The 26,849-nt window shown below is 40.1% G+C and overlaps 1 protein-coding gene and 1 long non-coding RNA gene across 2 annotated transcripts in view; both read left to right on the forward strand.

The window, feature by feature from the left end:
- LOC100074163 (zinc finger MYND domain-containing protein 11) overlaps window positions 1–21,330 on the forward strand; it is a 70,562-nt gene extending 49,232 nt beyond the window's left edge. The window contains 15 exon segments of the mRNA XM_029078123.2: window positions 910–1,071; window positions 10,083–10,160; window positions 10,654–10,746; window positions 11,784–11,871; window positions 12,426–12,481; window positions 13,105–13,182; window positions 13,825–13,943; window positions 16,487–16,641; window positions 16,644–16,696; window positions 17,077–17,145; window positions 17,979–18,251; window positions 18,590–18,608; window positions 18,611–18,774; window positions 21,161–21,229; window positions 21,232–21,330. Coding sequence (XP_028933956.1) covers window positions 910–1,071; window positions 10,083–10,160; window positions 10,654–10,746; window positions 11,784–11,871; window positions 12,426–12,481; window positions 13,105–13,182; window positions 13,825–13,943; window positions 16,487–16,641; window positions 16,644–16,696; window positions 17,077–17,145; window positions 17,979–18,251; window positions 18,590–18,608; window positions 18,611–18,774; window positions 21,161–21,229; window positions 21,232–21,330 — 1,575 coding nt within the window.
- Window positions 21,331–21,829: 499 nt separating this feature from the next.
- On the forward strand, window positions 21,830–26,849 carry LOC120638781. Its single transcript, XR_005660723.1, has 3 exons — window positions 21,830–24,356; window positions 24,892–25,010; window positions 26,621–26,849. It is a non-coding gene; the product is annotated as an uncharacterized LOC120638781 (long non-coding RNA).

Here is a 26,849-nt window from a genome sequence, read left to right on the forward strand (position 1 = left end):
TTTTTGGGGGGGGGGGCGGGCGGTAAAAAAAAAACCAAAACCCTAAATTTAAAAGCACATATTCCTGCTTATTTTTTTAAGCGATATTAGAAGTTCAAATACAAACAAGAAAAACAAAATAAATATTGTGTATCTACGGACTGATATAATTTCCTTCTGGTCAGTAATCCAGGAATCAGTACATAAAGCACCAGCCCAGAAAATGAACCTGTCTCTTTCTTTATCAGTTTTGTGGTGATACATTTGGGCCACACAGTTAAATCAGTAGGTTTAAACATTTATTTAATCTTTAAATTCAGCCTTCAAATACTGAAAGCAAGTAACTTATCCAATGCTTGAAATAAATTATTTTTAAGACTAAATAGCACGATATTTGCAGAAGAGAAAGGGAAGGAGCACAAATGATCAATTATCACTGATTCAAATGTATTGCTTTGGGAATCCATAATGTGCTAGATACTCTTTTAAGCAACAAAGGTTTGATGTGATACAATAACAAGAAAACAGAGGGTTTGGGGGTCTTTTTTAGTAGTTCCAGCAACCTGCTTCTTAGTAAAGTGGATAATAAGTTTCATAAGCAGTATTAGAACTGGTCAAACATTTGGAGGCGGGAGGGGGGGCCTTCATTTGATAACTTGGGACACATATCTGCACTGGTTTGTGCTAGTGAGCCACCTCAAAAAAAAAATTCAAACATCAGTGCTGTTTAGGACCAAATTTTTAAAATCATTGATGCCCTTAGATGCCTTTGATTTTCACTCTTGTTTTATACAAATGAGGTATAGTAAATGTCTTCAAATGTTTAAAATGTCTAACTTCTGATGGACTTTAAGACGTTTCTATATTTTGTTCTTAGTTGCTGCAGATCTTGACAGACTGTCATACCCAATTATTTTGTATTTTTTGTAGGACTGGGAAACAGAAAATCATGACTGGTATTGTTTTGAATGCCATTTGCCTGGAGAGGTGTTGATATGTGACCTGTGTTTTCGTGTGTATCATTCCAAGTGTTTGTCTGATGAGTTCAGGCTTAGAGACAGCAGTAGTCACTGGCAGTGCCCAGTTTGCAGGGTGAGTACCTATGAGCTTTAATGTGCTGGTTAGAGGGTTGAAATTAATTAATAATAGTCTCAATAAGCTATCCCAGACGGCCTGGCCAGGTTAACGGATGAAGTAATAATGTGTTGCCTTTTGAAACAATGATAAATGCACAGAGAGTCTGTATACTGAATATATTCTAGGATACTGTCCTTGAGGACCATAGGAAATTTGATTCAAATTGAAGCAGTGATCCTTAACATAAATCGGTCTCCTCTTGGTATGGCCACTTAACAATGAGTCCAATATTAACCTTGGACTGCAAGGAACACTGTGCTACCAATTTGTCTGTTTTGGGTGATATACAAAATAATTTCAGCAAGGGCACATGGTATAAAGAATAGAATTCTTTATCTTTTATTTGCATTTTTCCCTTTTTATGTTTATTAACTGTTGCCCTTTTTTGTGGGTTAGAACCTGCATTTGTTGATTTTGATATTCTCCTTTGGAAAGTGAGGGAGGGTGGCTTGGGATTATTTATTTTGGTAAAGATCAAATGGAATAGGCAGGTAGGTAAACTATGTAGCTTTCACTTCCTTTTCTTTTAAAAAATACATTCTGTTCTGTGTGTATGTAATGTGTGATTCCCATATATCAGGTCAAATTTACCGAGAAACCGAGTAACAAAACAATGAACATATTTACTTATCTGAACTATACTGTTTTGATTGTAAATCTTTTACTACCTTGAACAGTGTCTTACCCCTGCATGCAGCTTGTAAACATCTTTTGCGTATATATTTTAAGTTCATGTTCATCTTTCTTTCATTCATGCACATATGCATGTTTGTTTGTTCTTCCTTTGCCATAAAAGTGGTTATCTCCATACTGTTTTAGTCAAAATGCCGTATAGAGGGCGTTATTCCTTGGCAGCTAATTGCGTCCCTCGACTGTAGTGTCCGGTTCCCATTGAAACATTTAGACTTGTGAGGAAAATAATATTTAATGTGGAAGGTGGAATCCGTGAATGCAGCAAATGTCTAAATGCCAGCTTGTTTTTATGCGACACCAGTCTCGATATGTATTCAGAAAGCATTGGCAAAATGGAACACATATAGTTCACGTATAGGTACTGTTTGCATTCTTTGAGCAAGGGAGTGTTGAGTTGTCTTTTAAGGTGGTTTCCTTGAATAGACAAACGTGTTTTTCCAGTTTTTTGTTCTGACTGCTATCCTGATAAAGACCGGCACTTGAGCTGAGCAGGTTCTACAATTTCGAATCATTTGAGTTGGGGAAAGCTAGTCATTGAGTTAGGGGAGGGGAAGCAGAGGTAAAAAGAACTGGAAAAGGAGAGGATATAACATTCTTTTAGTTTCTATGATCACATCTCTACCCCTACATTACATTTTTATGGTCATCCATTATGTATTTGCCCAATTATGTTCCTTTAAAAGGACCTGGCCTAGTTGTCTCAGTTGAAGTCACAGGTACGAATTACTCAGTCATCTCTTGCAGAATTTAGATACTTGGTATAGAAGGGGTTAACAAAGCAGGCTTTTGTTCAGGTTGTCTGTGTAATTAATAATTGCCAGGAAATTTTGACCAAGAAAATCAGTTTTTGTTGTACCCTTTTCAGTCTACAGCTCTGTTAGTGTTGATTTACCTTTCAGAAATTTTGTTTAAAATATAGAGAATTGCAATCCTGAGATTTAATTATCAGTTAAAATTTCAGTCAAGGCTTCTCATATCCCTGATTTCCGTGGGCGGCATTCAGCGGTTACTTTTGAAGAAAAAGAAGAAAGTCCTTCGATTAGAATTGGCATCCAAATTCCTCATTTTGTTCACTCTCTGTAATTGCTATTCTCCTTTCTGTCCAGACAGATTTAGGGCTTCACACTTCATTCACTGGGGCCCAGAAACATGCAGCTCATGTCCATCTGTCCATCTGAGATGTTCATTCTTATGCTGCTGCTTCCTCTTGCATTTTCCTTTCCTCTCAGAGGAGGTAGCTGCATGGGGCCAGACGTATTTTTGAAATACATTTTCTAGTAGAAAATCCCTCTATTGATCTGAATCGGCACAGGATAAACTTAACTTTAAATGTCAGACCAACAGTGGGGAGCTGCGGGGGGGTAGTAATGGGGGTGGTGGCTATAGTATGATGTCAACAAGACTGTTGATTTTAGAGTAACATTCGGCTAAGTCTTTTCAGCACCTGTCCCAGAAACCCAGCTGTCGTCACCTCCGATTGTGTGAGAACATGTCAGTCCTTTCCAACCCCGTCCCACTGCCCCAAGGCGGTAGCTTTTGTCCAGGTAGGTTGGCCTTGAGATGAGGGAAATGGAGAACTACAGTCACCCTATCAGCTAAGCCAGAGGCCTCCTAACAGACAGGATCTCACAGAACAGTGCCTCCGCCTGCACGCCCTCAAACCACCGTTGAATTGAGACCAAAAATACTAGTAACAAATCCCCCGGTAATTCGCCGATAGCTTTGGATAGTTCTTTGGAAAAATCAGGATTTAACCTGATGTTCAAATTGAAGGTCTTCTTGCCCCAATCCCTTGTAGAGGAAGTCAGCTATTCTCTCCCCAGGCCTGCCTGTAGGGTGGACCCTATTGACTTTCAGGACTGTGATTTGTATCAGGATAGCATTTTGTTCTTTTTCACCTTGTGGCTGCCCTTTGATCAAAAGTCAGGGTGAACACCACCGACTACAAATTGCAGCCTGCTGTGCAGGCACACCCAGTCTAGACAGATTTACATTCAACTCGATTATAGCATGTTTCCTGAGTGCTGCGATTGGCAGTGGAAGGACTCCGGAATTGAATACGTTTTGACAGTCCCTGGGATCCATTTTATGGCAGGTAATTCACTCTTGCTTTCCCCCTTTCTGGGGAAAAAAAGTGGAGCGTTGCTATGCTGCCGATGTGGAATCCTTAGTAATGTTCAGTTCTAGGGTGGATATGTGCCTGTTTATGCAGTGATTAAAATGAGGATGATGATAAACTCAAGAAATCATATCATGAAAGGAGGGGAGATAACCACGAAAATCCGAGCATCTTCGGAGCTGTATTGTGTCTTTCAGAATTTCCCCCACTTTCAAACTGTTGCATGTGCCCTGAATATGAGTAACTGAACCGGATGCTGAGCTACTTGGAGAACAAAGTACCTTCTTCTCTGAAATGAACTCTGTGAGAGCACCAAAAATGAACTCTGAGAGCAAATCAGGGAACTCTCAATTTTCCTCAGGAAGAGCTCCCTCTGTTGCCGTTGCCAAGGAATTTCATCTGACATTTGTAGTTTTAAACTATAAAATCCATTTTATAGTGGTTCTTTCAAACTTAGAATATATTAGGAAGGTATTTTGGATGTTAAAAGATTACAAATGGTTTATGCAATATTGACCAAATGCTGTGTTTAGGAAGAGGTTGTCTGGGGGGAAGATGGGACTGTCTAAGCTGAAGAGAATGTCTGTTTGACACTAATATGCAGTACTGGGCATTTCATTTCAGAACAGTTCATTCTTATGTAAAGGTTGGCCCTCTTGTGCTGCCAAGGTCACTGAGACTTTGACTTATTTGTCATCCACTTGTCAGTTGTGCATGTTCAGTCATCCTGAGCAGCTTTATTTTGCAAACCCTACTGCTTGGGAGATGTTTTAAGAAACCATGCCTAGGATTTTTCTTGATTTCAAACAATTTCTGTCAGTTTTTATAACCACATCTGGGAATTTCACAACTCACTGGCATAGCCCTTGACAAATATTTGCATTGCTTTGAACCTCTTACCTTAATTTTACATGGGCACCAGATTATGACTGTTAAGATTATTTCGGCCCCAGACTGGAATTTTATTTTAACGTACCAAAAAGAGGCTTAGGAATTGACCGGCCGCATTCAGGTGATTTTCTCAGCGGCAGATATTTAGCTACCGTTAGTTATTTGGTGGGTGACGTAAAACATTCAAGGTCCACAGCTTCTCTGCGGCCTCTCCACCCCGATCTAGGTGATACGGAAGCAGCAGCGGTCGCTCCAAGAACTTCCCGAGGTGACTGCTACCCCTTGTGACACATGGGATCGGTCGGTGCACTGATGGGCACCGTCATCTTTCATCTCTGATGACGGCTACATGAGGGATCGGTAGTGGCCGAGTCAAACCCCGGTGCCCTGAGTGACTCTTCCAGTCCGGGGAATGGCGACGTGAGCGAAGTGTTCCCCTTCCTCCTCCCAACACCCTCCTTGGCCTTTCTCTGTCTTGACTGCCTGGACCACCTGGGCCCAGTGAAGGAGCGCTGGTGACTGTGAGAGACCGTAGTCTCTTTACTGCCAGTATTTTTGATCCCCGATAGAGGATTTAATGAATCGAACAGAATTGCGTAGAGTCTTTAATGATGATGGTTTTTGTTTCTCTTGACAATCATTATTGCAGCACACTGTTTCTCTGATCCCAGGGCAGTGGAGTCTGTCTTCCTTCCCGGTAGTCTTATAAATACTCATGTTGTCTATCTTGTGAAAGACTCAACAGCTACAGCGGTTTGCGCTTTAATCCCTCTAGGTCAGTCAGTCAATCGGTGGTATTCCCTGAGTGCTTACTGTGTGCAGAGCACTGTACTGTTAGATGTCATATTAAGGCATGACAGATAGTTTGCAAGAAACTTGGTATTTAAAAATCAAGTGTGGAGTAAGCTGTGACGAATACAGGCAGCATTTATAATATATTTTGGATTTTTCAAAAGTCCTTCTAGGTACTAGTCTAGTCACACAATATTCTTTTTGTACGGCCCCCATTTGGACGAATGAAAAACTGAAAACCTCAGAGATTAAATGGCTTCAGGTTGCACTAAGAGTAAACAGCAGGCAGGACTGCCTGCTCTTTGCTCTCTGTTCACTGCGTAGTCTTCTTGGTCCATAGGGGTAACTAAACATTGACCGAGCATAGGAAAGAGCCAAATGGTGCATCTTTTGTAATGTGCCTTATTATTACCGGAGCAATTAAGTTTTTCATCAGTAAAAATTCCTCTAAACGATCATTACTCTTGTTTTCTTGGAATGGGAAATTATAAGGGTGTGATAAATAGATCCACTACTTACCTTTCTGGATCTTTCATTCAAGCTCTGTGAAGTGTCGCGGAAGGCCCGGGCTTTCGCAGAGGGCATTCTAGGGCCCGATACCCCTGAAGGGTAGCCCACCCCGCTCCACGGTCGGGGAGCTATGGCAGTGGCCAGCTGAGCAAGCTGGGTTCTTGCCCTTCCCCAACCTGCAGTTGCCAGCAGGGCCACGAGGCACGTTGCCAGTCTTGGGTAAGACCCTGTCCAGTGGCTCTCTGCAGGAGGACTGGCGAGAAAATGAAAATGTGGCCAGCCAGCTGAAGCTGTGTGGGCCCCCCAAAGGTAGAGAAGTATTCAGTAGGAGTGAGTGCCGTCCACCTGCAGTTTGGTGATTGTCACCAAATTTCACTGTGAATATGTTGAATTTTAATGAGCTATTTCTCTAATGTCTCTCAAGGGAGAAATGTAGTAGTAGAGTTCCTCTATGAAAGGAAGAGCTTTAAGTGGTCCGTGCTCACATTCTCAAAGTGAACAGTTTGATCTTCCATATGCCACTAAGGCAAAGGAAGCCTAACTCATGGTTAGATTCAAAAGTGAAAGGGGGAAGCCTTGGGGTTTTAAAAATATTTTATAACTATTTATGGACAAAAGTTTTTTAAATTACATAGAAATAAGTAGAAATACATATTTTGTATTGGGTGATGTTTTTAGAGATTAAAATGAAGCCAACAAATGTCATGGAAGTGAAAGTAGTAATTATATAAAAATAAAATATTGTGTAAGTTAGATAAATACCTGAACCACTTCTTATTAGTGCTTATATCATTAATCAGCAGCATAGGTGGTGGGGTTATTGAACACAACTTTTAATTTTTATGTAGTCTGAGATATAAAACTGCAAACCATATTTCATATTCATGTACCCTGCTAAGCTTCCTGTAACTACCAAAGCATGAAAAAATGCTCTCATTATTTCTATGATATTTTTGGTAGATGATGCATATAAGATAATGTCAGGTGGAGAGGGTTGAAAATTGTAAATTGAATGAAAGAGAATTTCGTTGAATGCTAATGGATTTCAATTTGGGCCATTATAATACACTTTTTCTTACTTAAAATGGCTTGTTTGGAATCTTATAGTAACAATTTATAATCTGATGTTTTAGATTCTTTAACACTTGATCCCGGTACACTGGTCAAGCTCAGCAGGAATTAATTTAATCAATCTGGAGAGATAAAAATGTATCCTTATTTTCAGCAATCATTTTTAATATGCACCGGCCTTTGTTATCTTCACAGTGCAAAACCACAAAATGTAATGAGACAAAAAAAAAGGTAAAACTATATTACAGAACCTCATTCTAGATTTTTATTAAGTAAATTCTGGGCTCATTTTAAAGACCAGAGAGACTTACTTGTGCCTATTGTTAGGAGTAGAGCAACAGAGAAAGAGAGGGTGAGGGATAGGTGGGCCTAAAGGAAAAGACCGAAGTTAACCAGTCTGAAGTTAATAGTAGTCTGGAGGACTGTCTCACCAGACAACTTAAAATGTATATTCAAGACCACAACCTCGGCTCCAAGTCAGTTTACATATTGCCTAAAATGTCTGCACGCAAGTGTGATTAAGCTATCCCTGTTGGGTAAGGATAAAATTTGAATTAGACTTGAATACTAAGGAGGTTTTCAGGACATTTTAAAATTAATCTTCACTGGTCGTGTACACGTGGTGTTTGATTTCAATTTGATGTGAGCATTAAAATGATAATGACATTTATTAAGCGCTTATTATGACTCAAGCACTGTTCTAAGCCCTGGGGTAGATACAAGTTAATCAAGTTGGCCACTGTCCCCCACAGTGAAAGGACTCACAGTCTGAGTACAAGGGAGGATGGGTATTGAATCCCCATTTTACAGTTGATGAAATTAAGGCACAGAGAAGTGTGACTTGCCCAAGGTCACACAGCAAGCAATTAGCAAAGCCGGGATGAGAATCTAGGTCCTCTGACTCTTTCCTCTAGGCGATGATGCTTCTCCAGGAATAATCCAGACACCAGTCCTCCTCAGTCTATCTCCCCCTCTAGAATGTAAACTCCTTATAGGCTGGGAATTTGTCTACCAACTCTGTTACTGTACTCTCCCAAGCTCTTTGTACAGTGTTTTGCACATAGTAAGCGCTCAGTAAATACCATTGATGGATTATTTACCGCTTTCCCTGACAGAGCCCAGGAGCCCAGGGCTAGTCCTAAATTGTCATCTGATATTATACTTAAGAGATATGTGATCCCACCTACTCCTGGCCCCGAAGATGTCCAAAATTTTTTCAGAAACTCACCTTTTGAATCAGGGTTTGGATAAAATCTGTTTTGCCCATTAGCAGATATTACTGACCAGCCCAGGGAACAACGGATGAGCCTCAGTCACGAGATTTCGGGACTGGCAACTTGCGTGAAGGAATCCAGTAGAGTAATGATGGTTTGCGTAGTGCCACTTGTACTCTCTTCCCTGCCAGTCACGTTTTGGCATCTGGGGATCATGCTAAAGAATATCGACCATCTTCAGGCCTCTTCACTCAACCCCTGCTATCTCTCTGCACATGCCAGGAGGACTGATCGCTTTTGAGCTTCTAAAGTTGTCTGCACGTCCTGCATGGTTTGTGAGACCTTCCCTTAAGGGTGGCCCTCGGCAGGTCAGCTTGCTTTCCTTCCAGTTTCCTCTCACTGCAGAGATAGCCACTTTTGTCCAGAGTTTCGGCCTCAGGAAAACTCTCCTAGATAAGGTCTTTTTAGGTCCCAGGGTGAAATGCCCAAATACCTCTTTTTCCGGCCTGCAGATCGATCTGTTTCTTTTACCCCAATTCATTTTGCTCAGTTAGTGAGGCATCTTATTAGGAATGTGTCTGTCTGTCTCTTTTTCTTTCTTTCTCACTCTTACAACACCCACACACATACACACACCCCTTTGCCCTACTTGGGTACCTGTTAAAAACCACAGTTGCTGTGTTTACCTCTACTTACATTTCAATATTTTTAAGCACTTGATCTTATGTAAAGTTACTAAAGGATCTAAGCTACGACCAGACAAAATATATAGCATTTTGTTGCATTCATCATTAGTGAGGAAGGTGAAACACTTCCAATAGTTGAAATAGTAGGGAGAAAATGCCTTTACAATTCCTTTCCCAAATAAGAAAGGTAACTTGTTTTCATATGATCCTGCCCAGGTCCCAGTCCTTTTGAGTTTTAATTAAAATCTGAACCTAATTTTGCATGGATATATTTTTTTTATATTTGTGGGAGTGATAGAGATTATGGTATTTTCTAGATTTGGACACTTTAAATGTGAATTTACTCTGCAGATGCTTTGTTAGGTATTAACTATTAGTTTTGAATCAAATGGAGAAAGTTTGATTTGGGATTTGGCTAGTCGTCAGAGAGAAAGTTGAAATCTTGTCTTTTTTATTTCCCTGAAGGGAGGTTACATTTCATTGCCTCTAAACTATTCAATCCAGTTACCTGAATTGAAATTTTTTAGTGTGAGAAGCTCTCTAATATGGGATTAATTTAACCACAGTATTTTATATAAATTTCTTCTACTTAACTCAGAGGGGCCAGACATTCCCTTGTCCTTAATGTCTTATACTTTTGTTCTCACCATAAGATAGATGTTTTAACTTTAAGCCATTCACTAGAATTATTTATCCATTGCATCATTCCTACAAGTTATTTTCTGTAAATTTTTTTTTTATTTCGTGTGAGTGTTGGAAGAGAAATAATATACATAATTCTCAAGTCTTCCTTGTTCAGTTTGTTTCTCACATCTCCCATCTCACCTTGGTTTGTACAACTTTCCTCATTTAGCATTTGTGTATCATGTTTAAAAGTTTTGCTTACTAATATTTTAATATTGGCTCTTTTTAGATGCTAATGTGTAATGCAAAGAGAATTGTGTGATTATATGAAATAAGTTTTACAACTCAGGATATTTTTCTTAACAGAGCATTAAGAAGAAAAACACAAGCAAACAGGAGATGAGCACATATCTACGATTCATTGTGTCCCGCATGAAGGAGCGGGTGAGTCCTACTTTCAGAGTTCCATCATCTTTGTTTCATCTTGAAAGATATTATCAGTTGAGTGGGAACTGATAACACGGAAGGTGTTAAAATGTGTGAAAATCAGTAACCTGTTTTGTTGCATCTTGCACTGAGCAGCTCTCAGAATTGTAGCTGTCTCTCTTTTGTTTTCATCCTTTGAAAATGTCATCTTCTGCTTCAGATTTGCCATATACCTCCCTAAAATTAAGACACTCATGGCTTACTGAGAATTTGACCGATTCAAGTGTGTTTCATCATTCATAGTACTCAGATCTAGGTAAAAAAAAAAAGTCTTCCTACCCCTCTCCCCGCAAATCAAAACAGCTTATCTGTTATATAACCCCAGAGAATCTCACGTAAGTGTGTATGTATTCTAATGTATGTTTCCAGCAAATCATTTTGGTTTTCCTGTGCTGATGGTTTCTTCCCTTATGTTAGTCCTGCTTTGGTGATTCTTTAACAATCTTTGCAGGCCATAGATCTAAACAAAAAGGGAAAGGACAATAAACATCCAATGTACAGAAGGCTTGTACACTCAGCTGTCGATGTCCCTACCATTCAAGAGGTAAAGTATTGATCTTTTTCCTCAAATAGAATTATCATCTCTGTTTTCAAATTCCAGTAGAGTTCTGCATTAGAGTCTGGGTTTCTTTTGCCTGCCATAATAAGCTTCACTTAATAGTGACAGATATTTCTTACTTCATCGAGCCAGTCACAAGTGGAGTGGGTGTAGAAGGAACCTGTTTGAATTCAGTGGACAAAATTAATCTTACACAGCTCAGCAACAGTGTGTATGATTGGAATGCGTTATGCACCAGTTTAAATTAATGTAGTTTGAAATTATGGCTTCCATGATGGTAGAAGATGGTGCTAAAAGGTGGGAAATGGGCTGAATTCAGTAGCAGGAACATTTAGTGAGCACTCACTTGGTGGGGGTGCTGGGTACTAGACGCCTAGGAAGTGAAGTAGCATGGCCTAGTGAAAGGAGCTTGGGCCTGGGAATCAGAGGACCTGGGTTCTAATCCCGGCTCTGCTACTTGCCTGCTCTCTGACCTTGGGCAAGTTACTTAATTTCTTTGGTTCTCAGTCACTTGACAACCAAATGGGGTTTAAGTATCCTTTTCCCCCATCTTGAGACTGTGAAACCCATGTCCGAGTTGAGTGAATTGTATCTACTCCAGCACTTAGAATGGTGCTTGGAACCTGGTAAGCACTCAACAAATATATTATTACTATCATTATTATTATTATTATTACTACTATCACCACACCACTACTACAGAATATCAAAGTGACGTGTTCCCGTTCCACAAGAAGCCTAATTTAGTCACTGATATTAAGTTTTGACGAAAAGAACAGATTGTTAAGTAAATACATCAATGGTGCTATTTTCATAGCACCCATCTAATGGTGGTGCAGGAAAGCAAAACAATAATTCTGTTTCCAGGCCCATCTTGGCTTAATGCTATTTGTTTGCTGCTGAATAATATGACAGGAGTTAACCCTCCTGTGCCATACTCACAATCAGAAGTAGGAATCAGTTGGTATAATACAAATTATTTCACTAGCCCTGTTTTTACACTTCATTTTTGCTTTGTGCAGAAAGTGAATGAAGGAAAGTACAGAAGTTACGAGGAATTCAAAGCTGATGCTCAACTGCTTCTTCACAATACAGTGATTTTCTACGGAGGTGGAGTTATTTTTAAAACTTGATTTATTGTAGAAGAGAACTATCCCTTCCATAGTCTTCAGGATTAAGCATGCATTACTGAAATTAATTTTTAGGGTTTTGTATGTCGGCCTGATTCACACCATTGGTCAAGGGATGACTGAAGCTGGTAACAGCAGGCCTTGGGAGCTATTTGTCAAAGGCCATTTTATAGTCCCCTGGGAGCTGAGCAGGTTATGATTGGCAAGAGTTTTGAGGGTCTGCTTTGTATTGAGATTTTTTTGAACTTTGATTAATGTCTAAATAAGTGACTTGAAATTGTTTGAGGGAAGAGGTGGGAGGCTGATACTAGAGAGTGAATGTTCTGAATGTCAACAGCCATTCTCCTTTGCTCTTTTTGGTCCTTCCACTGAACTTAAAATATGTAATTTTGGTCTGCAGTGAAACACATTTGTTTATCTTTGTAAATTAAGTTTTGTAAATCACATATTATTATTTATCCCAAAGCAACAGTTTGATTTTTTGGTTAGCAGATTGCCATTTTGTTGGTAATGGGAAATGTTCTTTGATTACAGCGGACAGTGAGCAAGCTGATATAGCCAGAATGCTTTACAAAGACACATGCCATGAGGTAATATTAGCATTCAATACAGAACTTGGTTAGTTTGCTGCAAGCCAAAGTATGTCATTTTGCGACGGTGCCTTATTATTTGAAATATTCTTTTTTCTTGTAAGCTTCACAGTAAAACAATTTTGTAGAATATTTACTTCCACCATAGTACTTTCTCTTTTTTCGTATATCCCTGTTGTATAAGCAAATATTTAAATATCTGAAGTTTACCCCCGTATGCCCACACCACTCACACTCACACACACACGTGTGTGTGTATATATATTATCCCGGCCTCATGTAAGTATCAGTTTGGGTGGAAAAACAATTAGTTCTAAGAAATGAAAAATTAAAAGTGAAATTTTTCATTTGCAAATTTAAAAAAATGACCAAAATGTTTTTAAGTGATTTAATTTATTAAATTACTATATTAATTGGTCAAGTTAAAACAGAGCTGAAAACACAGAGAGTATTTCTGTTGTCTGAAGTATTTTTAAATTGTGGTGGTTGTTTCTAATACTTGTACAATCTGTCATGAAATGCACTCTTTTGTTATGAGAAAATGTAGCGAAGCTCATCATAGACTCATACTGTACTAATGTTGTGATGTAAATGTCTTGGATTTATTTGTTTCTATTTTTCAGCTGGATGAACTGCAGCTTTGCAAAAATTGTTTTTATTTGTCAAATGCCCGTCCTGACAACTGGTTCTGCTATCCTTGCGTATGTCTCTAAAACTTTATTTTTTCTTTGAGTTTCTAAATAAAAAGCTACACCCCTGAAGCATGGATAATCCTGATCTCAAGAGTTAATTTCACGTTGTTCTGAAGTGCACTTATTCCAAGCTTCTGTAACAAAGGGGAGTGTATATAAGATTTAGACCCAAAATGTGAATAATTTAACCACTTCATTGGTATAATTTTAAATAATTGAAAACATAGTAAGAATGAAATTCTCAGCTCTTGAATGAATTTGATGGCTTATTATTTATTTTTGCAAGCTATATTCAGTTTAGATAGTTAATAGTGTTTGAACAATCCTCTCTTTTTGGTGCAAGGTGCTCTGTTCAACACATGGGAACTACAGAATAAATAAGTGAAATACCTTGCCCATATGCATCTTCCATTTTAAGGCAGGGGAGACAGACATAAAAATGTTTACAACTGGAATAGTCAAAATACATAGTTGAAGAATAGTTTTCATAGTTTATCAGACCTAAAAAAAAAACCAAAAAAAAAAGATTTAGCATACAATCAGCTGTATTTTTAACTACCTAGTGGCTCAGTGAATTGTGGAAATATTTAAGGTATGTTTGCATTTAGTCCTTCAAAGAGGAAATTAAAAGAAACTATCCTTTCTTTCCAGATACCTAATCATGAGCTGGTTTGGGCCAAAATGAAAGGCTTTGGGTTTTGGCCAGCTAAAGTCATGCAGAAAGAGGACAATCAGGTTGATGTTCGTTTCTTTGGCCACCATCACCAGAGGTAATTTATTAACCCCGTATGCGACCGTCCATAAATGTGCCTTTGAAGAAACAGTCTTACTTAAAGAAGGTTATAAATTTTATCTGATATCTCAAACTGTCATAAGTGCATATGTGTTCTCAAAGTGGTTTCAGAATGTCTAGGATTAAACATGACATAATCAACTTGGGGTGAATAACCAAAAGTCTGTCTTTTGGTGTGAACTTGGCATCTGTTAAAGTATGTTTAATAATTCTACCACTTTGAAGCAAAGTTAGTTCTAAATTCAGGTTTCTTGCAAGAATGGTTGGGTAGATATGCAGTGTGAATAAATACATTGGTCTAGAAATTTGATTTCATAATAGAATCAGTCATAGTTTAAAATCATGTAAATCCTTTTAATGTTCATGGCAGTTTTAATGCATATGATCCATGATATGACTTGGCTTAGGGATTTTTATTTGTTTTTTTCCCCCCAATTTAAGTACGTGCAGGAAAATTTTTAAATGAAATATCTGGCCAGCCTGTAACTCTCCAGTATTTGAAGCCTTTATGTAAGATGTCACAGACATAAAACTGTAGCTCGTATTTGAGTATTTGTCAGTCAGAGGACGCGAAAGACTGGGGTAGAGTCTTCCCATTTTCTGGCATTTCTGTGAGGTACTTCTCAGACTTCAAAACAATTTTACAGGTTAAACTACTGCATAATAATAGCAGCCAAATTATACCTTGCCGAGACATCTAAGTCAGAGTTATGACGTTACTTAAAGCGATGGCATAGTTTAATGGGATGAAGTACTTATTATATGCTCATTTAGATCTGACTTCTGTACCTTTCCAAGCGGCTAATCTTTTCATGGAAACCAATGGCCCTCTCTTCTGAGACAGTTTGCCCTTGGGGAGAGCTCTACCCACCTGGAACATCAATGTAGTTACTCATTTATTATCATCTTTCATTTGGGGGAAGAAACTGATGAACTGAGGTCATGTTTAGAAACTCACAAGAAGATTCCCAAATATTTTGAATCACGTTTTCAAAATTACTAAGTGATTAGTGGTTTCCTAAGTGTTTGTAGTTCTGTATATTATGTCACAACTACAGTTCCCTTCCCGCCACCTTTTGTATGCTTTTCTGGACTTTCGTAGATAGTAAACGTGACTCCCAGTGGACAAAAGTCTAAAATCCCATCCCTCCACTTGTTTCTGGAATTTACCAGTCAAAAAAAATAGTGTAAACTTTCCAAAAGGATGTTCGTTGACCGCAAGCAATGCTGGGGACTCTGGACCGGATCTGTGGCTGACTCTGTTGCACCACCTCACTAGAGACAGCTGGGCGTGCCCGCCGACTCGATTCCATTGGCACTGAATGTCAGGCAGAATATGCTTTCTCTGACACATTTACACACCTGGAATTTTTTTGTTCATTCCATTTGGGGATTTAAAATACTTTTTGATTTTTAGCTTTTAAAACGCTTTATACATTCTGCACTGTTTACCCTCAGGCATCAACCTTTGTCACGTTCAATTTTCTGCCTCTATTAAGCCCTCCCTGAGACATCCCAGGCCGTGGCTGCAGGAAACAAACTCTTCAGCTGGGCTCAGCAACCTCTGCTGCTGCTTTGATGCTTCCCATGTCATGCGACTGAAATTCTTCCTCATTTTCCCTGTTTTCTCCTTGACGAGACCATACCCTTAACATAAACTTGGGAAAGGGTTTGGACTCTAAGATGATGACATTCCAGAAAATGAGACCTCCCCTCATATCGAAGTCAGCTTTTTCCTGTGAGCAAAACCACTCAAGTCAGTGAACTTATGTGACTAAACATTTTTGAAATTCAGAAAGGAATTAGGCATCATTTAAACAGGCGGAAGTCCTTCTTCACTGGACTTTCTGTAGAGTTCAGTTTTCTGTAGATAACATCCTGTCTTCTTGCGGCTGGAAACTCAGCATGTTGCTTCTTGGAGTGTTGCTTTTAGTGGATACTTCTATACTTATATGGTCAGAGACCTAATTGCTTAGGTGATTATTTCTTAAAAATGTTAGAAGTAGTAAATCAAAATTTCTAAGTGGTTCCAAATACATTTAGAAATCTTGCTGGAGCCTCAATCCACCATAAGTGTAGTCTAATTAGTTCTTTCGGTCTCAGGCACCAAGTCGCTAAGCAGATAGATCTCTGATCCGAGTTGCTCAGAGAGGCGTTTTTGTCGAACGGATACCTGTGCTGTGTGTGAGTCGGACTTGATGGGAACAGTACCCCTAGCAAGTGTCGTTTGATCTTACCACTCTTCGGAATGTAGCAGAGCAGCCTGTGCTTTGGAAACGCTATGTTGACTCACAGTTTTCAAAGATTTGCAGCCAACTGGAGAGCTGGGAGAAGGAACAGGTTGAGATTAAACTTGGCCGCTCAACAAAGTGGTTAGATACCCCTGGAATCGGAAGGGACACGAGACCGAGGCCTCTGTGGGAGACTGCTTCCCACCATGTTCCCCCTCCCCACTCCCAGCTGACTTCCGCAAGTGAATTTGTTTCCTTTCCTGACCGGATTGAATTTTTTTTTAAACAGGGCATGGATTCCTTCTGAAAATATCCAAGATATCACAGTGAATATCCATCGGTTGCATGTGAAGCGCAGTATGGGATGGAAAAAGGCCTGTGATGAGCTGGAATTGCACCAGCGCTTCCTTCGGGAAGGAAGATTTTGGAAATCTAAGAATGAAGACCGGGTGAGGAGGAGGCAGAGTCCAGCATCTCCTCTACAGCAATGAGCAGGTGAGTTTCTTGTGTTTCCCATCTGTTGTTGCAAATAGGTGAGGCTATTTGATTGCACACTCCTTACCTGAACAGATAGAATCTGGCTTCCCAATCATAAAGCGGCTTACTCTAAAAAGCTGTGTGAAAAGCACATCGAGCCTGATCCTACCGGTGAGAAGGAAGTAAATTGCTCACTTTATGGAGGTGCATTAACTCGTTAGACCACGTGGCTATTCATTCCATGCACCAGGATAGGCCATTCCCTAAGTGGCGCATGGAAAAAAGTGAGCAATTTACTCCTTTTCACCTGTAGGCTCAGGCTCATTCTTTATACTTGCAGTTGATAAAGATCATTTCACCAGGACTTGGAATAATTTGCTCTCATTTGTATAATGCCCACAGCTGAAGGTCACTCAGGAACCCAGAGCAAAGAAAGGACGTCGGAATCAAAGTGTGGAGCCCAAAAAGGAAGTAAGTTGCCGCGACCTCACGTTGTCTAGGTGGTAGCCTCAGAAGAAATTACTGTTTTAGGGGTGTGGTCCAAACGGTTTTCTCTTGGGTATCCGTGGGTGGTCTGTGCCCACGTATAATAGTACGATCAATCTGGTTTTATGCATCCTTGTGAACTCTGATATTATCGTGTACGCATTCTATTCACTAAAAAGAAATAGATTTTGGTAGTGCAAGTCCCTGTTGGAGTTAAGAATGAACTTTTTCTGGTTTAGAGAACTTTGCTGGATTGTACTTTCCAAGTGCTTAGTACCATGCTGTGCACACAATAAGCGCTCAGTAAATACAACTGAATGAATGAATGAATTAAAATGATGCAGCTTTTCTCACAAAGTCATTTCAGTTTCGTCAGCACTGATAAAATGAAGACCAGAACTAATGTTATTTAAAAAGGCCCAGGGTTTGGAACCTGTGAAAAATACTCTCATGTTCTCTATCGTTCGGTTTATAAGCCATAAGATGACAAATTTTAAGCACCGCCCTGCTACCTCTTACTGAAAAGTATCCTTCGGCAACTTTGTGAATTCACAATTTTTAGTCCACATAAATAGCAGAAATGAATTGGAATGATTCTGTTTTAAACGCTCTAGCTTTCAAAATATTCATTCCAAAAGCATTCATCCGAAAAGAAACCAGTTTGGTGAGCGATTCCCTGCTTATTTGCCTAGTCTGTCTAGAGTTGTTTTCCCAAATGATCTCTTGTGTCTGATTTCTAGATTCTTATGTACCCGCAATGACTGCGACCTTTCGTTTGTCGGTTATCAGTGGTAATGAGAGTGTCTTTGGCCTTCTAGGAGCCAGAGCCTGAAACTGAAGCTGTAAGTTCCAGCCAGGAAATCCCCACAATGCCTCAGCCAATTGAAAAGGTTTCCGTATCAACCCAGACTAAGAAGTTAAGTGCCTCTTCTCCAAGAATGCTGCAATCGGAGCACCCAGACCTCCAACGACGAGTATGTCAGAACATGTGCCATGACAAATACACCAAAGTCTTCAATGACTTCAAAGACAGAATGAAGTCTGATCACAAACGGGAGACCGAACGCGTTGTGAGAGAAGCACTGGAGAAGGTAATGATGGCCTTTGAAGTCTCACTATTTGGGGTAAATGTTGCTTAGTGACTGAGCAGCATTTCCTGTGGTGTTTTGAAACCCGTACCTCTGCAACAGGCTTTTCAACTAGAAATATAATCCAACTGCTCCCTTTTGTTGTATTTATCTCCTGATGGTTATGGCACTCGCAGAGTGCTTTAGGTCTGCACCTTTGTGAAAAATCTGAGACTGGGCTCCCCACGTTAGCTGGAAATAAATGTGTCGAAATGGTTTCCTACACTTCTGTGGAGGCAGGCAGGGATGATTGCGTACGTCGTGCAAACTGACCTGTTTTCGACTTTGTTATTTCATCCCAGCTGCGTACAGAGATGGAGGAAGAAAAAGGCAGGCTGTAAATAAAGCTGTGGCCAACATGCAGGGAGAGATGGACAAAAAATGTAAGCAGGTAAAGGAAAAGTGTAAAGAAGAATTTGTAGAAGAAATTAGGAAGCTAGCGGCCCAGCACAAGCAACTGATTTCCCAGACTAAGAAGAAGCAGTGGGTAAATATGATTTGTTTTGTTTTGAATCGGTACATTTTCTGCACACTTATCCTTGGTATGGGAGGAGATTCAGTTCTGAAAAGTGTTTTTATTTTATGCAAGGGTTTCCCCCGTATTGGAGCTCATATTAAAATTACATTTTTTCAAGTCTCCTGGATTGCTGTGAAACCTACAGTCGAGGCTCTGGTGTCCCTCATGGGCCTTATTTAATCCTGGAAAATGAATCAGAAAGTCCTGCCACATCCTCCTTTAAAGAGCTCTCATTATTGGGTATTTACATTTCATGTTTAAAGTGGTTAAGTTTAGGTTGTGAGCCCATAGATACCTGGATGGATGATAATGTTTTCTTATGTAAAGAATATATTTTCATGGTTATACTTGCAGTGGGTACCTTGAGTTCAAACTCGTTTCAAACTCCTTAACTCTTTTTATCTCGATTTCTAATTTTTTGTGTGAATTTATTTGCTCAAATTGAACATGTTTAGTTACTTCAGAATGCTAAAAAGAATGAGAATAGTCCTGGCACCTAGCAAATTTAAAGTTACTCTTGGCTTACAGGTGTGATGTAGAGAAATCTTTTACCTCAGAAGTAAAAGCAGGGCAAATTTAAGAGGTGATATTATTTTCAGTAATTCTTCATCAGCTTCATTTCTAAAGCAGCATGGTCTAGGGGATAAAGGACCTGGGTTTTCATCCCAGTTCCTCCACTTACCTGCTGAGTGACCATGGGCAAATGATTTAACTTTTCTGTGCCTCAGTTTCCTCATCTGCAAAATGGGGATTCATTGCCTATTCTCCCTCCTATTTAAACTCTGAGCTCCACCTGGAACCCGAGTATCTTGTATCTACCCCAGCACTTAACATACCTCCGTTATTGTTAACGAAGGGGGAAATCCCTAAACAGCAGGTAAAATCATTGTGAGTTGAGAGAATTTGAAAGGCAGGTGAAAAAAAATTACGGTATTTAAGCACTTACTATGTGCCAAGCACTGTTCTAAGCACTGGGGAGGATGCATGCAGGGCTGGATGGTCCTCCACATTTCTCTCCTCTCAAAGAAAAATCAGGGATGAAAAATCCACCCCCATTCCAATTCTTTATTACCCTGAAAATCAAGCATTCTTTTTCTAGCCCTGATTAAAATCTCAGCTTTAACCCGAGCCCATTTCCTCCCCTTAAAAGCTCTGCATGAGCTGGAAGACAGCTAATGTACAACCTTTCCCAGAACTTTAAACAGTTTTGTTCCTCTCAAGATCAGTTATCTCTATCTTGCTTTTCTACATCCTTTTTTTAAGAGCAGTGCCATCACTGGATAAAATATCCTTGTCCTGCAAAATAATTATTGGCATCCCTTGGCTGGCATATTGCTATCTTTATCAGCAACTTTATATTGTGTTTGTAATGACAATAATGTTTGCTAGGCACTTACTATATGCCAAGCACTGTATTCAACAGGGGGGTAAATATAAGATAATCAAGTCAAACACAGCCTCTGTGCCACATGGGGCTCACAGTGGAAGGGAGAGAAAGAACAGATGACAGGTATTTGATTTAATTCCCAATTTACAGATTGAGATTGAGGCACAGGGAAGTTAAGCAACCTGCCCTCAGTCACCCAGTGGGCAAGCAGCCGAGCCGGGACTAGAATCTATGTTTCCAGGTCTGGGCTGCGTCCAATGGGTCATGCTGCCATCTCTGATGGCCAGACCTCCCCCTCTATTTGCACCTGCCTAAATGAGATAAAGGAAGAAGTCAATCCCATAAACAGATATAAAGAAAAAGCTTAACTTCTATAGATGTAAGACAGGTAGTGTAAACTTAACGCAGCAGCAAGGGAAGTTAGGAAATGGGACTTAAGCGCTATAAGAGAAAGGTGATTTTGAAAGAGAACACTGCCGGGTTCTTTCGGGTATGGAATTCAGCGCCGCCCCTAGTGAAATGAAATTCAGAGCCTCTAAGCAAGCATAAAAGATCCCTCAACAAACAGGCTTAACAGTTGTCTGGAATATGTTTCAGCGTATAAACATAGAGCTGGAAAACATGTGACATAAAGTGTGCCCGGTCTTAGCACTTGGATGATGCAGATAAGGGAGCTGGCCACTGTAGCCCACACAACTACCAGTGGTGGGCAGTGATTCAGCCTGTTCTGGAGGGGCCCAGCCCCCAGCCTGGGACTCATAGATCTGGGAACTACCCGAGTTGTCCCGGTTCAGTTTGGAACCCCGGACTCCGGACTGTTAAGACTCAGGTGGGCATTCCAAGCAGAAATGTGATTTTCCCTCCCGACCGCAGCCCCGGACGAACTCTGCAAGCCCTAGGAGATGCGTGGGCCGCGCCGCTGAGTGCAAAGGCAAACTAAGGTAATCCCCAATTGTCTGTGTTCCCTAGTGCTACAACTGTGAAGAGGAAGCCATGTACCACTGCTGCTGGAACACATCCTACTGGCTCCATAAAGTGGTCAGCAGGAGCACTGGCATGCGGAACACAAACGCACCTGTCGCAGAAAAGATGAAAGACGCATTCCTCCTCTCCTCTTTCTTCTCCTCCTCCTCCTCTAGAGAATCACCCCGATGATTGCTATTCTCAGACACAGCGGTTTTTGTTCCAGAGTCCAAAAAATTGTTTCAGAATTTTGCTTCCCCATTTTGCACCCAGCCTTTTAAACATCACTTTTTGGATGAAATTTTGCACCAGTACTGTTAATCATTCTGTTTTAAACGATCCCTCCGGATGTGCCGTGAGGTGAAAAAGGTAACATTCAAGTGAGAGGGTAATCGGTTATTTAAAATATAAAAAAAAAAATTGATTGAGGATTTGTTGCATTTCAGCAAATTTTTAAAACATTTCTTAGGTTTTACCAGAGATTTTAAACCTTTAGATTCATCTTTCAAATAACACAAAGGTATACGAGCGAGTTTACACAGAGGAAACAGGATTGAAAGGTAGATCTGAAATGTACAAGAACAACTACGCGTCAAAACTGGTTTCAGAAAGGGGAAAACAGTACTACCTTGAAGTAACATCTCTATTTCTTAAACCCTTGTTGAAAGCGCTGGTTTTGTTCAGCTTGATTTACTGTTTAAAGGCATTATCTATTGGTTGTACCAGTGGGTATGAGATTGAATTTAGGGAACAGGGTTGACACAGCAGGTCCTAGTCCTGCATATTTTTTCTTAAATATTTCCCAATTGTGTTTTTCATTATTTCTTTTCAATATATAACTTTTATAACAAATTATTAGCTTTGATCTTGTAGTTTAAAATTGCAGGGAACTGGGGTAATCTTTTACTGAGCTGGATCTTAGAGAAAATGAATATTTAAAATTTTAAAGTTTGCACATTTCATCTTTGTCCTAACACGAGTGCTTGTAAACAAAAAAAAAAGAGAGAAAAGCCAAAAACTACCTTTGTCCACCATACATGAAATGATCGATGAGGCATATGAAATTTCGTGTAACGCTTCCCTTCCCTCCCCAGATGTCATCTGACTGCCTATTATTATCTGGTGTCACCTATTCCATTGCAACTTAATACTGAAAGGAAAAGAAAGCACTTACGTTTCACAGAAGCCGTTATGTTTGTAGTAATGGGTCATTGCGTATTGATGAGCTCCACCCCTGTACACAGAATGAAGAATAATGCATGTTGATTTCTTGTATTAAAGATGCCGTGATTTGTAAAAAGTCTGTATTTTGCGGAATGTCTGGATTAAGAAGCATTACCAATAGGAATGGATCGATAGTTGATTAATTAATGATTTTTTTATATATAGATATATAAATTGCATCAATGGTCAGAAACCTTTTTTTTTAATAGATGTAAAATGTAAATTTTTCTTTCAAAATGTCTCTCAAGTTTTTTGTTTGTTTTTTTTTTTCTTCCCAAGGCTGATTGATCTTAGACCAAGTCAAGTTCCCATTTTCCATCTAGCTATTTTTTGAGAAGAGGAATAATTTGTAAATATTTATTTAGATCATTGATATTTATTAAAAGCAATCACACCCACGGAAGTGAAAGAATCGGGAGAAAAGCCTTTTAAAAAGTTTTCTCTGGGTTTGGTCAGGGTCACTCTAAAGATGAAAATGTCACAAAGTCTTCTGTGAAATATCATTAAATCCTGTTCTTTTTTGCATACACAGTGGTGACACAACCAAATAAACTCCTGCCAACTAATCCACACTATTTTTTGGAGCGTCCCAGTAGCCCCAGGGAAACCAATGCAGCAGGAGTTACACAGCAACACTTGTAAGGATAAAGGTGCCTGGGTAATCGGTGTGTGTTGCCACTGGGTTGTGATGCCAGTGAAGTAGATCGCAACCGAGGAATATAAGCCCTGTTTGATTTTTTTTAAATTTCTAGAACTTCGATCCACCCCTATGAAAGCAAGTTATTGTGGAAATATTTTTGGTGTAAAATCATTCCAGAGTATGTAATATTTAACTGATAGCTGCATGAAAGTAAGATTCGTGTTACTTTGGCTTTTTTGTCTCTGTTGACACGGTTGCACATTTCCAAGTTACTACAGCGTGAAAACTGTGTGTTTAAAAAAAAAAAAGAAAACAACAAAAAAAAATAAGAGATTGTGGCCTGGTTTTGTATAAGTTTTAGGTAAAATTACAATTGATTGTTTTAGGAATCATTATTAAAAATTAATTTTCTGCAAATCATAAAGCTATATTAAGGTGTTGAGCTTAGCCACTCTGCACATTGTAATTATTCATTGTGGCTGTCCAGTTCTATGATGCATTCTGGCATTTTGTAAGCTGCTCTGACTAGCAATATATAGAGTCATTTAATGTGTTAACATTGGTTAATAAATGTATTTAAAAAACCACTGGCTTTTTGAAAGTGTCGAGTTTGAAGAGAGGTTAATTAGGTAGTCTGCTGCCAGCCCCAGCTTCATGTTCATTGTGGGATTTTGAGTTATTTGTATCCAAGGCCTCTAGCCACTTTGTCAGAAACCATTTTTCTGAACTAAGGGTAACTTCTTATAAAGGAATTCTTCGGGAAGTGACTGAAGAGGCTGGGGTTATACAAGGGGAGTCCTCACTGCCTTCCAGTTTGAGAATCTAAACCTCCAGGTATGCCGTCCCACCCTGAGAATGAGCATGCCCCTGCTCGGTTGATGAAGCTGAAAATCTAAGAACATTAGCCTGGGTTAAGGAGTGGGGGAAAGAGAGAAGCAGCCAAGAAGCAAAGCCTCCATCTGTGTGTTTTGTGCTGGCTAGCGTGGGCTTTTTTTTAACCTTCCACTTGAACCTTGAGGGATGAGTTTAACCCACAGCAGCTTTGGTTCCTGTCAGGTGAGTAGAAATGGGGTCTGAACTATTGATTGGGCTAAGCACATCTCTCACTGTTGCCTAAATTTGCTCACTTTGGTGAGGAAGCATTTTTGCAGGCTTCAGTTTGTTCATCTGTGTATCTTTTCAGATGCACCCCTTCAGACGCGGGAGTGAAGTCCTGGACAGCCGCCGAAGGATCATCGGGCTTCAGTCTTGGCAGTCTGCGGTTGTGTTACCCAGGCCCACGCTTTGTTTGCTGTGAGAGAGAGTTCTGAAACATACAGTGCATTCGGCATTTCATTGGTAAAGTTTGGGCACCCAAAATACTTTTCTTTTCCTTTTTTTTTTTTTAAACACTGAAGGCCTCGTGGCTCCTGACCTGTGGTTCTCCACCTACTTAAGCAGTTGGTTGCTGGCACCAGCTCACTAAGCCTGGTGTTTTCAGGCCCAATATTGGCCTGGTCATCTCCTGCTTTCTTTCTACATTTTTGTCATTCCTAACCTCTTCCCTCCTATACACCTACTAAAACTTCTGAACACTAGCTTCCCTATGGAAAAAATAAAGACTGATCTTGCTAAAAAAGACTTGGCAAACCATTCCTACAGTATTTGGAAACATCGCTTGAAGCCCTGTCAGCCTGGAGAAGACATAGAGATTTTTGCATTTGATGCAATCTAGAAACAATATTCCTTCCCAGGGCTACTTTAGCAAGGCCTCAAATGAGGAAAAAGTTTCTAAAGTTCCCTTTAAACACTACAGACTTGGATAGCCGATTACCAGGGGATAATAATGATCCTGACAGTCGTTAAGAAGTTGAACCAATTTATGTCTATACAGGTCGTTCTTCATATTCAAAGAAGATACCACTGATGGTGAGATTCACCCAGGAGCGTACGTGTGGCCGACAAGACCGATGTGAAATCCGAAGTTCCTGTCACACTGAGCACATTAAAAAGGTTGCGTCTTTTGAGTTTGTAGCTTCTGTTTGTAGCTTCTGTCGTTGTTTTCCCTTTTCCGTCCTTGTGTCACAAAGCTTTTGTTCAAAGGGAGCCACTCCCTTCTTGAAGGCAGTATGCTTTGCAGGTCTGTCCTCAGCGATTGATTCAGCTTTGTTTTACCACGTCTTTAGGTTTAAAGCATAAGGATTGTCCCACACTGGAATATTGTTCATGTATACTCATGCTGTGTGGAAAATAACCTCTTCATTTGATGGCAACCTTTCTTTCAACGTTATCTGTTTTCCTTGAAAGAGAGTGGTTTTACCTTTGGAAGATTATCTGGGTCATTGGCCTTCATTGAAATGTCTGTAAAGGTTCATCAGCTTGCTCTTGGGTTAGCAGTGATTCCAGGGCCTATTATAGCATGAGGTCTTTGTTGGGGAGTACTGACAAGGAATGCTTAATCTCTCCATGTCTCCTGATGGAAGGAAGCTTAGTGCTTTACCTGACTCCCAATAAAACACTAAAATCAAAGTGCCGATGCCAAAGCACAGGTGGGTTTTTTATGTTTTTTTAATGGTACCTGTTAAGTGCTTACTATGTGCCAGGAACTGTTCTAGATAAGAGATAATTGGTTGGATTCAGTCCCTGTCCCCTGTGAGCTCACAGTCTAAGTCAGAGGGAAGAGGATTTAATTCTCATTTTACAGATGTGGTATCTGAGGCACAGAGAAGTTGAAGGGCTTGCCCCAAGTCACACAGATTAGCAGCGGAGCTGAGATTAGAACCCACATCCTCAGACTCCCAGGCCCTTTCTCCTTCCACTCGAATGGAAACTCTCCAAGGACAGTACAGATCTGCCTTTTGTCCATATCAAATGGGCTCTGGGGCTTGATATGCAGGTGATACTTTTTCCCCAGAATCCAGCTTTCTCATTTCCCTAGTATCTATTCTGGAAATGACAGGAATAGGGTGGTGCTAATGAAATATGTAGGTATGACATCCCTCTCAGCTATCTCCAGTTAATTTTAAAAACTTTCTAAATCACTCTCTTCTCAGTACAGTTACAGTAGCTGATTCCAGATTATGTAGAGCACAACCATTTTCGCAGCTGGCAACTCCTAGTGACCTGTATCTTGAGAACTTGCCTGCAGCCAGTCCAATCGGGAAAAGCATTTCCAAGAGGGTGGAAATGATAAACGTTAGTTGACTCTGCTGAAAGCTGCTCTAAGGAAAGCAGAAGGCCCTGGCATCCCATCCCCTCTGCCAAGAGAAATGGCAGCCTCTTTATCTGGTGGCTCTTCATTTACTGCTCTGCTAATTCTCAGGCAGACGCCCCGGAATTCTGTTGACATTCTGTGCTCAGATTGGAGCCAGGGTGGAGATGGGGGTCGGGGGGAGAGAGAAGGGGAGTCACTGTCTCTTTTCAGTTTCCAAAGTTAAGATTCCAGTTGCCCATGTCTGCTTAGCCGCACTTGGAAGCAGAAAGTGCAATTGGTGACAGAAGTCCAGTTACGTTAATTAAATCCTATTCTGCTTCTCATTGGCTACATAACCTGGGCAGATCACTTAACCGTTTTAAGCATGAGAAAAGAATAAAGAAGAATTTCCTCATCTGTTTTGCTATAGGTCTTCAGTTTGACAACTTCAGTGGTGAGAGAAGACGATCAAAAATCGGAGCTGTCGATTGCAGACCCTAGGGTATGTTTAAGCACCCTGATTTTCTTTTCCCCTAATTCCCACCTCCCAACTTTTTAGATTAGTATGAAGCTATTACTTTGCACCACTCTGCATCCAAGGATTTGATCTATTCATATCCTTATATAAGAGATGGAATAAAAGTTTTCCGAGTCAATCA

The sequence above is a fragment of the Ornithorhynchus anatinus genome, chromosome 13 (genome assembly GCF_004115215.2).
Source record: "Ornithorhynchus anatinus isolate Pmale09 chromosome 13, mOrnAna1.pri.v4, whole genome shotgun sequence".
Taxonomy (NCBI): domain Eukaryota; kingdom Metazoa; phylum Chordata; class Mammalia; order Monotremata; family Ornithorhynchidae; genus Ornithorhynchus; species Ornithorhynchus anatinus.